At 41.0% G+C, this 13360-nt stretch overlaps 1 protein-coding gene across 2 annotated transcripts in view; it reads left to right on the top strand.

Annotated features, from left to right (window-relative positions):
* TENT5D (terminal nucleotidyltransferase 5D) overlaps positions 1–12296 on the top strand; it is a 73262-nt gene extending 60966 nt beyond the window's left edge. For both annotated transcript variants that reach the window (XM_075572902.1, XM_075572901.1), the window contains 2 exons: positions 1140–1264; positions 11046–12296. In XM_075572902.1, coding sequence (XP_075429017.1) covers positions 11067–12242 — 1176 coding nt within the window. In that variant the 5' untranslated portion in view covers positions 1140–1264; positions 11046–11066 and the 3' untranslated portion in view covers positions 12243–12296. The remainder of the gene's footprint in view (positions 1–1139; positions 1265–11045) is intronic.
* The last annotated feature ends 1064 nt before the right edge of the window (positions 12297–13360 follow it).

Genomic DNA, 13360 nt, shown 5'->3' with positions numbered 1-13360 from the left:
GCGGGGCCTCGGCATAACTGAGTAATAGCTGGTTGAGGTGAGAGATTCCAATGGAAAGTTGCAACATCTGCTCAATAAATTATGCCAATTTAGGATAGTAATGCACTCGTAATGTCGCTGCCTCTGAATTATTGTTATATTTTCTTTGTATATTCCACAGCACAATAACATTATATGACAGAAGAGAATATGTGTATGTTCAGACAAACTGAGACAGAAGGAAGGAGGTCCCCTACCCCAAGGGGCTTACAATTAAATAAGTGAAACCAGTAAGAATTGTACGGTCACCGCTCCTTGTCACCAAGTACGTCACTTTGGGACATTTTATAAGCAGTGCTGGAAGACGCCCACTAGCCTTGTTCAAGTAAATAAGCTACTACATTCATACATTTGGTGCAGTGCTTTTTGATCTACTGGGCTGTGCTTTGTGTTGTGCCTGACGTCATGGCCGCGCCCCCTCCATTTTGGCCACGCCCTCCACACCTCCCATCGCTCCCTACACACCACAGATCGTGGTTTAAAGCTGTGCACACGCCGCCAGGACGCCAGACACACGTGCAGCAGCCAACACCAAGGCCGGAGCCTTATGGATTAGCACCACTTAGTAACATGGGCCTTTGGCTGAAAGATACTATGCAGTGTTATATGATTAAATAATAATAATAATTAACATGTGCTGCAAATTTATCCAAGCCAAAGCATTCACTGAAAAAGAATGAAATGCATTTGAAAAACTATAATAATCTGGCATCTTTGGTTCCAGTTATTGATTAAAGCAAAGGGACCTGTTTTGGAAGTGCCGACAATACAAACGTCCCTTTTGTTTTTTCATAACACAAGCGGCGTGTACACTAAAACCCACTCTTTACAACCGAGGGAGAGATCTCTAATTGGAGTAGAGAAATCAAGGACAGGAGAGGAAACATGACTTAATGACAGAGGAAACTAAAGCAGAGTATTGAGGACTAGGGCTCTATATTGGTCAATATCCTGATGTTCGATTTTGACACGGTGACCCCAAATGTAACCTACGGTGACCCCAAATGTAACATGGCTGTTGTCGTTAATATGCTTTTAGTGCAAGTTGTTACATTTCTCAATATACTTATATAATATATATTGTCTTTGTTCCCCAACAGATTTCCTAAGGTGGCTCTTGTTTGAACACGGCATGATGAGGATTTATACGTTCTCTGAAAAATCAAATGAGTCATCTTACTAACACCCTACTTTTAACCAACGTGCAACAACAAAACCTTCAACTGTAAGTGTGCATTAATTTACTAACATACAATACACGGTATTTATAAAAATGTTACATTTGTATCAAACATCAATTTATCCAACTGATTTGTCTGAATTTTCTTTGTTTAAAGTGTCAATCCATGCCAGTGATTTTTCTAGCTATTTTAAAAAAAAAAATAGGATTGAAGCAGGGGCTCTCCGGAGCTGAACCCTATTAATTTCAACTCTGGGGACCCCCTAATTCCGGAGATACTACCTCTGTAGTAGGTGCCAGTAGCCGATCAGCTCGGCTACCAGGGAGCACGCGATGGCAGCTGTTCAAAGCTCCCGCGTCCTGCGGGCCAATAGGAAGCCGTGATGTCAACAGTGCGACTTCCTATTGGCCCATCGGGAGATTAAGCTTTAAAGTCCAGCTAGCTCAGTCGGAGGTAGGTAAGTATCTACTGCGGAGGTAAGTATCTCCGGAAGAAGGGGGTCCCTGGAGCGGAAATTAAGGGGGTTCAGCTTGGGAGAGGGTTCCGCTTGGGAGAGGGTTCCGCTTGGGAGAGGGTTCCGCTTGGGAGAGGGTTCCGCTTGGGAGAGGGTTCAGCTTGGGAGTGGGTTCCGCTTGGGAGAGGGTTCCGCTTGGGAGAGGGTTCCGCTTGGGAGAGGGTTCCGCTTGGGAGAGGGTTCCGCTTGGGAGACCCCCTGCTTCAACACTGGGTAAACAAATTAAAACATTTAGCAAAGAAAAAAAAAATCAATGGGTTGGATTGCTTCTTTGAACAGGTTAAAATCAGTCTATCTTTTAGCCAACTAGCACTATGACACCACACAAATGAGCGTGGAATATTTTTTATCATACGATACTGTACAGGCAGTCCTCGTTTGACAACGCTTCGCTTTACAACGAATGGCTTATCCAACGCTGTGCAATGTATACCTATGTTCATTTTTACAACGCCAAAACGGCTTATCCAACGCTCTTACAACGCTGTGCAAAGTTGTTTATGTTATATATATATATAATATAATATATTATACTATATAATATATTATATTATATATTATGTTATATTATTTATATAATACAGTATATACACTATATAATTTATGTGTGTGCTGCATATCTTATTGCCTGCATAAAATATTAGGTGTATTTTAGTGTTAAAAATGCCTTCAGGAATGGAACCTTTCATTTAAACAGTGTTCCTATGGGAAAACGTGTTTCACTTTAAGACGTTTCGCTATCCAACGCCATTTTGAGTAACGCATTGTGTTGGATAATCGAGGACTGCCTGTACACTTTAACATTATATTGCTTCATCCGGCTATCATTCTGAATCTAATAGTAAAATGTTTTAAAATGACAAACGTTATTCCTTATTCACTTTTTGACATAATAATTTACTTTTTCCAATACGGTATTACAAGAGAGAGTTATTATCCCAGGGGTTCCGAATTGTATACCCTAAACTACTTACTGTGCTTCAAGGCAGGAAAAGTACAAATTATAGGGCAAAGCACATGAGATACCACGTTTGAAAGAGGTCTGTCAGGGTCAGGTTTTAAGGATATCCCTGCTTCAGCATAGGTGGCTCTGGAAGACTGAACCACCTGTGCCGAAGCAGGGATATCCTGAAAACGTGACCGTGTTGGTGGCCTTTGAGGACTGAACGTGGCCAGCCTTATGTACTGTATACTTTACACAAGGAAAACAGAAAGGATTTGGATCGGACTAATTCTGAAATGTAACATTTCCATGAAATACAAGTGGAAGTGTAGGCTAGCACTGTAAGTGAAATACTGTACTAGTATTAGTCAGGGTAACATGGCAGTATTATATCTAATTATTACATCACAATCCATACCTTACCGTCTAGCCTTCCCCATCAAGTTTTGACACCTGTGTATTTTTTCCATTACCTTTCACAATTCCCTTATAGAACATTTATTACGATTGAAGACACAGTCCGCAGCAGGCCAATTCCCAAGGTGCATAGTATAATCTGGGGGTCCTTGTGTTGCTGATAATAACTTTCAGAAACACATGAACAAATATCCAGAAAAAGATTAACATTCAAAAGATAGATGTCTGAGATCACACACAAAAAAATTAGCCTTCAACATACTGCAGCAGTTTAAATTTCCTCCTATCAGCCAGAAGACTGAGTATTACAGCTCGTTAATTTCATGTCACTAGCGTGGAGAATAACTTCCCTGACCTGTGTTATGCAAACACAATACTATATATAGTACGGGAGTGCGCAAACTTTTCTGTTGGCGCCCCCCTGTCAGCTCTTCCCCCTGCTCGCATCCCCCTTCCCTTACCGGCTCAGAGCTTTGGCAGCGTCATATGACATCATGACGTCATGTGACGGTGCGTTGGCATGGCAACGCATTGCCATTTGATGCCGTGTTGTCATGGCGGTGCGTCGCCAAAGAGGCAGCTCAGTCCAGGTAAGGGAGATTTCCTGAGGCCTCGCGCCTCCCCCCGGCATGTAATCTAAATACCTTGGGGAAGGGCGCGGGGCCCCTGTAACCACCGCGCCTCCCCCCCCGAAAATGTTGCGCCCCCCACTTTGTGCACCCCTGCTATAGTATACTTTCATTCAACAAAAATGGCTCTGTACAAAATAATACCTCTGCCCCCTCTTAAGATGTACTGCCATAATATATATCTTGGTCTTAGCACATGTGCATACATAATCAAGACATGACACAAGAATCTGAATTGTAATACTTTTAATAAAATAAAAAGGTGAATTAGACAGGTTTATCATATCATTGACCTCATGGTTCCGCCATGAAGTGTCATCAGTTACATCACAATTAAAGCCTCTGACAATGATGGATATTTAATAGCAAAACATGATGAACCAATCTGAATTTGTAAAATAAACTCAGCAAAAACAAAACATCAGATCTCTAATAAGCCATAATATCTTTGCCTTCTACAAGATTAAGGACCATAACTAGGATTTTGCACTAGTACAGTAAAGAACCAGTACAGAGAAACAATAAAAGCAATTATTGTAACAGAAGGCAGTAACGCAACAATAATATAAACATTTAAAGTAGTACCCAACAAAGTGACGTTTTGCTGAATGTAATCACCCAACGTCTATAAAAATCCAACTACTGTATGCATCTAGCATACTGTACATAACATTATCCACATCCAACTACTGTATGCATCTAGCATACTGTACATAACATTATCCACATCCAACTACTGTATGCATCTAGCATACTGTACATAACATTATCCACATCCAACTACTGTATGCATCTAGCATACTGTACATAACATTATCCACATCCAACTACTGTATGCATCTAGCATACTGTACATAACATTATCCACATCCAACTACTGTATGCATCTAGCATACTGTACATAACATTATCCACATCCAACTACTGTATGCATCTAGCATACTGTACATAACATTATCCACATCCAACTACTGTATGCATGTAGCATACTGTACATAACATTATCCACATCCAACTACTGTATGCATCTAGCATACTGTACATAACATTATCCACATCCAACTACTGTATGCATCTAGCATACTGTACATAACATTATCCACATCCAACTACTGTATGCATGTAGCATACTGTACATAACATTATCCACATCCAACTACTGTATGCATGTAGCATACTGTACATAACATTATCCACATCCAACTACTGTATGCATCTAGCATACTGTACATAACATTATCCACATCCAACTACTGTATGCATGTAGCATACTGTACATAACATTATCCACATCCAACTACTGTATGCATCTAGCATATTGTACATAACATTATCCACATCCAACTACTGAATGCATCTAGCATACTGTACATAACATTATCCACATTCAACTACTGTATGCATCTAGCATACTGTACATACCATTATCCACATCCAACTACTGAATGCATCTAGCATACTGTACATAACATTATCCACATTCAACTACTGTATGCATCTAGCATACTGTACATAACATTATCCACATCCAACTACTGTATGCATCTAGCATACTCTACATAACATTATCCACATCCAACTACTGTATGCATCTAGCATACTGTACATAACATTCACATCCAACTACTGTATGCATCTAGCATACTGTACATAACATTATCCACATCCAACTACTGTATGCATCTAGTATACTGTACATAACATTATCCACATCCAACTACTGAATGCATCTAGCATACTGTACATAACATTATCCACATCCAACTACTGTATGCATCTAGCATACTGTACGTAACATTATCCACATCCAACTACTGTATGCATCTAGCATACTGTACGTAACATTATCCACATCCAACTACTGTATGCATCTAGCATACTGTACATAACATTATCCACATCCAACTACTGAATGCATCTAGCATACTGTACATAACATTATCCACATCCAACTACTGTATGCATCTAGCATACTGTACGTAACATTATCCACATCCAACTACTGTATGCATCTAGCATACTGTACGTAACATTATCCACATCCAACTACTGTATGCATCTAGCATACTGTACATAACATTATCCACGTCCAACTACTGTATGCATCTAGCATACTGTACATAACATTCACATCCAACTACTGTATGCATCTAGCATACTGTACATAACATTATCCACATCCAACTACTGTATGCATCTAGTATACTGTACATAACATTCACATCCAACTACTGAATGCATCTAGCATACTGTACATAACATTATCCACATCCAACTACTGTATGCATCTAGTATACTGTACATAACATTATCCACATCCAACTACTGAATGCATCTAGCATACTGTACATAACATTATCCACATCCAACTACTGTATGCATCTAGCATACTGTACATAACATTATCCACATCCAACTACTGTATGCATCTAGCATACTGTACGTAACATTATCCACATCCAACTACTGTATGCATCTAGCATACTGTACATAACATTATCCACGTCCAACTACTGTATGCATCTAGCATACTGTACATAACATTCACATCCAACTACTGTATGCATCTAGCATACTGTACATAACATTATCCACATCCAACTACTGTATGCATCTAGTATACTGTACATAACATTCACATCCAACTACTGAATGCATCTAGCATACTGTACATAACATTATCCACATCCAACTACTGTATGCATCTAGCATACTGTACATAACATTATCCACACTAGATTTCCACAAGGAAAATACATTGATGGGTAGAAAACAAGGAAAAGAGAACAGCGCAAAGAAAAACCTCATGGTGTAGTATATTAAGAAATTCAATTTATATTTAAAAAGGGTGAGTATTGCACGTACATCTAGTAAAAAATCACAAAGCATGACATGTTTGGGACATGTTACCCATCTGTAGACAGCTGTTCGTCAGTGGCAGAGGTTCGCATGGATCAGCTCGCCGTTGGAGATCACTCAGCAGTAGCAGGGACTCTCCTGGATCAACTCGCTGATGGAGATCACTCCCAGCGTCTGTAGTTATCACCGTGGTCTCCGTTGAGCTCCTTCACTTCCTGACACGTGCACAAAGGCGTCTGACGTCATCAGATGGCGTCCGGTAGTGTCTTAGTGTCTTTAGTTCGTTGCGCTGAATGGCGCTAACCGGCGAGAAAGTCACAGAAGGACAGCAGGTCCCAGGCAGGCAGTGTGATAAAAAAGTACCACAATGGGTATATAAAGCATAAGTAGGGAATGCGCCCACTCCTACGCGTTTCGTTATAAATAACTTCTTCAGTTTCAGTTATTTATAACGAAACGCGTAGGAGTGGGCGCATTCCCTACTTATGCTTTATATACCCATTGTGGTACTTTTTTATCACACTGCCTGCCTGGGACCTGCTGTCCTTCTGTGACTTTCTCGCCGGTTAGCGCCATTCAGCGCAACGAACTAAAGACACTAAGACACTACCGGACGCCATCTGATGACGTCAGACGCCTTTGTGCACGTGTCAGGAAGTGAAGGAGCTCAACGGAGACCACGGTGATAACTACAGACGCTGGGAGTGATCTCCATCAGCGAGTTGATCCAGGAGAGTCCCTGCTACTGCTGAGTGATCTCCAACGGCGAGCTGATCCATGCGAACCTCTGCCACTGACGAACAGCTGTCTACAGATGGGTAACATGTCCCAAACATGTCATGCTTTGTGATTTTTTACTAGATGTACGTGCAATACTCACCCTTTTTAAATATAAATTGAATTTCTTAATATACTACACCATGAGGTTTTTCTTTGCGCTGTTCTCTTTTCCTTGTTTTCTGTATTAGCCTGGAGTGCTGAGCTCTCCGTTTGAACAGCTGCATCAAACCTCATCCTACAAGGTTGTATTCACAGTTATTTTGAATCACATCACCATTATTTTATCCATTTATGAGCGCAGTTTTCATTTTATTGATGGGTAGAAGTCAGAATATATCATCTACTCAACAAAATATCCCCAAAATATAGATGTGATTATGTCCTGGACTGGTTTACTAAAGTAGACGACTAAAGTTTGAAATGATGACAGAAAATGTAATTATTTCTCTTATTCAGAACTTCGTTATAGAAATGGTAAAACACTTGGAAAGTGAGGTTTAATGAAATACTTGCATAAGACATAAGACATAATGGGGCCTATGCAGAGAGCAGCGCTATTTCGAAATTCGCCATTTTTTGGAGAAAATCGCGCAGAAAGCAGCAGAAAATGGCGATTTCCGAAAAACGCGCCAATTTTTCTTTTCTATTTGTAAAACTCGCCTCGCGGCTGGCGAGAACCTCAATCTCGCCAGTTTTAAAAATATCCTAATGCAGAGAGGCGCGAACGGCATCTAGCGGCTGTTCGCGCAAATAAAATGGCGCGATTGTCTCCTTTTTGCCTCGCCAGAAAAAATTGGCAAGAAGCTGCCGCTCGCGGCCATTGCAAAGGGAAAAAAAGGCGCAAATTTGTTTTTACACGTTTCTGAAGCGCGCATCTCGCCAATTTAAACTCGCCACACGCATCCATGTTAAACATAGCAGAATTCGCACTTTTCTGCATATGGAGAATAAAACTCTCCAAAAAAGCTACTTTTTAATAAATTCGCCAATTTTAAAATTCGCTGCTCTCTGCATAGGCCCCAATGCCTTTACAAATATATTTCACTCTTGGACGATTATTGGAACAATCTGCATTGCATTCTTTTTTATAGCACACGTTTTAGAAGTAATTTCATGCTTTAACTATTTTATGTACCCATTTGTTTAAAAAACAAAACAAAACAAAAAAAACAACAACAAGGAGAAAGACCATATTAATTCATAAACCAGCTACTATGATACACATCACAAAATTAATGCAAACTATGGATCTCCCTAACTTGAGAATAAATAGAACATTATATCCACGAAGAGTCATTATTTTGTTGCAGTGAATTTTATTAAGATTAATTTACAAAATCCGAAACATACGACACTAATTTGCTTCACTGCAGTTTATTTAACAATGACTAAAATAAGCAGTAATAGCAAATAAGACTAAATTATTTCTAAACAGTTCAAAAGTATTGGAATAAATAAAAAAATACAGCCAGGAATCTCATACATTTTGAGTGCGGCCGACAGAGGAATTATTATTTGTATCTTTTATTTATATAAGCACCAACATATCCCGCAGTATCACGTGGGGGTAAGGACAAGAACAAAACCTCAAACACAATACAATTTGAAACAAAATGAAAGAAATTTGTTTCCTGCTCTTACAGATAAAGCAAGACTTGCTGTCCTTGTGGCCACGGAGGAAAATGCGTGCCTTCGTGGCCCAAACGCGACCACAAGGACAAGTTCTGCGGCCCGTGAGGGTTAACCCTGCACGGCCCGTGCCTCTGAATGGGAACCGCCGCGTTCCGCCATCCTGCCGGGAGAGAATACCACTGCTCGCCTTTCAGAGGAGCTGCGGATTCACGCGGTTTTTTATTATTGATGTTTTTACACAGTTTTGAAGCAGGGGGTCTTCGGAGCTGAACCCCATTAATTTCAGCTCCAGAGACCCCTGCTTCCCAAGATACAAAGCTCTGAAGGGGGTGCTGGTGTCTCTGCAAATTTTAAAGGTCCCGGTGATCACGGCCCACGTGACCGGGACATTTAAACAGCGCTGCTTCAAACCTACGTTAGAAAATAATAATGACAAGCGTGAGAATTGCTTTGACCTGCTCGGGGAGACACGGAGAGAGAGACGGCTTCCCTCTGCTCAGCTCTCCAGGATTGCCACAACTCTGGGTTCGACCCGGGTGCTACGGGTTTCGGACGTGTATCTCCGGGCCCACCTGAAAAATCTCTGGGCGGCAGCAGCATCTCCCCCTGCAAATCCTGTCAACATGACTGCGCGACATCAAATGGCGCCGCGTTGCCATGTCAACAGGATGCTTTGTGGTGTCACGTGACACCCGTTGCCATGACAACAGGACGCCATGTGAAGTAGCGGCGCGTTATGTTGTCACGACAATGGGGCATCACGTGCTGCCGCAAAGCCGGAAGGTGACCCGCTGTCATGGCATCACGAAGTGTCAATTTGCCGTGATGTCACATTGTCATGGCAACGTGCGCCATTTGATGTCGCAGAGCCATGCTGACTGGACCTTGCAGGGCGAGATGCCGCCGGTAAGATAAATAAATATATAAATAAGATAAATAAATGTAAAAATGCTTATTGCATGAAGTCTCCGGGTTAGCCTTCAATAGAAGGTGGCAACCCTGGCTCTTACAGACCGGCGGCTGGCCCAGTACGATTAATGCTGCAGGAGTACCACTCGGAAGCATAGCGTTAATCCTTCTGGGCAGCTTGCCATCCTCCGGACTGCCCCAGCCGCACCGGCACAGGGACAATCGTGGCACAGTGACAATCGCGGCACAGTGACAATCGCGGCACAGTGACAATCGCGGCACCGAGGACAGTAAGTCTTGCTACAGCTGTAGTTTACAATCTAAAAGGAATCTCACGAAGTTGTATAATATTTGTATAATTTACAAGTAATGTACATAATTAAGCATCGTGTGACCTTCCCAGCGTGTCTGCATGTTACAGCAATATGGTACTCAGGAGTCTGTTTAATCAGATAATGTCCCAGATCAACTAAACTGTGCTAAACCTTAGCACACACCCAATTCAGTGGAATTGGCTGTAAGATACAATAAGTAACAAAGTTACTAAGATGTTCTATGAATGTGGTTGTTCAAAATATTATTGTTAGTGGTATAGTCTGTGCACGGTAATAACTGCCCCATGCTCAGTATTGTGTTTCTGGCTCTTAATTATTGTACATGCCAATAGTTATCGTGCTACTTTCTAAATCTTCATATTTATATACTTACTACATGGGGGGGGGTGATTCAATATAGTCCTATGTGGCAATTTGGGGCATTTTTATCCTGAAAAGCACCATTAATTTCAATGAGGCTTGATAGTCAAAAACAGCCTGAAACATCCGCTTCAGACTATATAGAACAGGGATAGCCAAGTTTTATTCTCGAGGGCCACCAATAGCACAGGTGGCTCAATCAGTGGCTCAGTCAACAACTGAGCCATCTGTGCTGAAGCAGGGATATCCTGGAAACCTGACCTATTGGTGGCCATTGAGGACTGGAGCTGGCTGCCCCTGATATAGAATAATACCCTGTTGAGCCCAAGTTCTCCCTGTTTCAGGGTAATCTACTGATATAGATATAGAATAAGGCCCTTCATGTAGAAGAAGTTGCATTTTTTTTTAATTTACACTTTGATATTTAAATGCGTTTGTTTTCTACAGTGTACCCACCGAGAGCTCACCATGACTGAAAGTGCCGACAGCAGATTCAGTAACCTCACCTGGGATCAAATCATCATTCTGGATCAGGTGATGACCGAGATTGTACCAATTCATGGGAGAGGAAACTTTCCAACGCTGGAGGTCAAACCAAAGGATATTATTCATGTTGTGAAAGAGCAACTTCTAAAGAAGAAAATCACGGTCCGTGACATCCGACTGAATGGATCTACAGCAAGTCACATCCTTATAAAACAGAATGGGACCAGCTGTAAGGATCTGGACATCATTTTTGGTGTAGAACTTCCAGGAGAACACGAGTTCCAGGTTGTTAAAGAGATTGTTTTGGATTCTCTTCTAGATTTCTTACCCAAGTGTGTCAACAAGGAAAAGATCACTGCTCTAACTATGAAAGAAGCTTACGTCCAAAAGATGGTCAAGGTCTTTACTGACCATGATCGGTGGAGTTTAATCTCTTTGTCAAATAACAGTGGGAAGAACGTGGAGCTGAAGTTTGTCAATTCTCTCCGAAGGCAATTTGAGTTTAGTGTTGATTCTTTCCAGATCATACTAGACTCAATTCTAAATGTTTACAAAGACAACAAAAGTGAACTGGCAAAGGATTCACACCCCACTGTGGTTGCAGAGAGTGTGTATGGTGACTTTAATGAAGCAATGGAGCATTTGAAATGGAAGCTGATTTCAACAAGGAATCCTGAAGAGATCAGAGGTGGGGGGCTTCTGAAATACAGCAACCTCTTGGTGAGAGATTTCAAACCTGCAAGTGAAACTGAAATCAAATCCTTGGAGCGTTACATGTGTTCCAGATTTTTCATTGATTTTCCCGATGTGGCAGAACAGCAAAGAAAGATCGAATCCTATCTACGCAATCATTTCATTGGTGAAGAGACAAGCAAGTATGATTACTTGATGACTCTGCGTGGAGTGGTAAATGAGAGCACCGTCTGTCTCATGGGACACGAACGAAGACAAACTCTTAACATGATCACTATCCTGGCTTTGAAAGTTCTTGGAGAGCAGAACATCATCCCAAATGCAGCAAATGTTACTTGCTATTACCAGCCTGCTCCTTACATGAGTGACAGGAACTTCAGCAATTACTATATTGCTCAAGGACAGCCACCCATATTCTACCAGCCTTACCAGCTTCACATACACATGCAGAGTGGGCTGGTGTAGTTACACATACTGTAACACCATTAAAATAAAGGTCTCAGTGAGAGCAAGTTGAAATCCCTGTTGTTAAAGGACTATTTATTGTGCAAAATGCCACTATGAGTAAGTACTTCAATACACATTGATCAGGCCATCATGTTTGTCACCATGATCTCTCTTTTACCAATCACTCGAAGTGTAACATTGTTAATCATTATTTTGTGGTTCAGATGTGTCTTACCAATGATTCTCAAATACTGTGATATAGGCGTAGGATCCTTTTCTGCAAACAAATTGTATTTTTTTTTAAACCTGTGTGCCATAAAATAAAGATTCTGATTCCTACAAAGGTCACTTGATGCTATAAAGTACTTTATATGAAATCATTTACACAGATAACTAATCTGAAAGTACCAAGAATCGGAACCTTGATGATAAAGTTCAAAGTCAATATTTATTGTTATTTTAGTAGAACCATTTATTTATCATAAAATGATGTTATGTTTTTATGTAGTCCTGATACATTTCCCTTTTTTATAGTCAGACAAATAACTTCGGATCAGATTGTTTCTAAGGCTGCGCTTAATAGTGCCAACGACGTCAGGCTGCGGTTGCTGGAAAAATCAAGTTGAGATGACTTCCAGCGATCGCAACCAAGTCGTCGCTCCGTCGCGCTTACTGTAAGCGCACGCGGCGGCAGCAATGCATTCGTTTTGATGCGACATCGCATCACCGGCACTATAAGCGCAGCCTAACGTGTATTTCACCGGCTCAGTCACACAGCTGCGGCCTAGTTCTTTTTGTGCAGTCCGAAGGCTCGTTATGAAGCATTTGAATTACTATTTGGAACATAATTCCAGGTGTAATTGAGCCATGAATTTGCTTAATTTAAACAAGGCCCATCATATTGGGTAGAAAGGGGCTTTCTTTACATTTATTGTAAAATAATTTCATTGACATAAAAAGGGAAATGTACAGATACTGTGGGGAGCAAGCATCATTTCCTACGTTTAGAAGTAAAACATTCGATAAGATATCACAGAAAGGATGTTATCCTGTATATTAACGTATGCCACTCAGTCTGAAGCGACTACATCGTTCTCACGATGAGAAATTAAAATGTATTTGTAATTTTTGTTTAC

The sequence above is a fragment of the Ascaphus truei genome, chromosome 16 (assembly GCF_040206685.1).
Source record: "Ascaphus truei isolate aAscTru1 chromosome 16, aAscTru1.hap1, whole genome shotgun sequence".
NCBI lineage: Eukaryota > Metazoa > Chordata > Amphibia > Anura > Ascaphidae > Ascaphus > Ascaphus truei.
The sequence above is the reverse complement of the archived record's forward strand: the minus strand, read 5'-3'. Positions and strand labels throughout refer to the sequence as shown.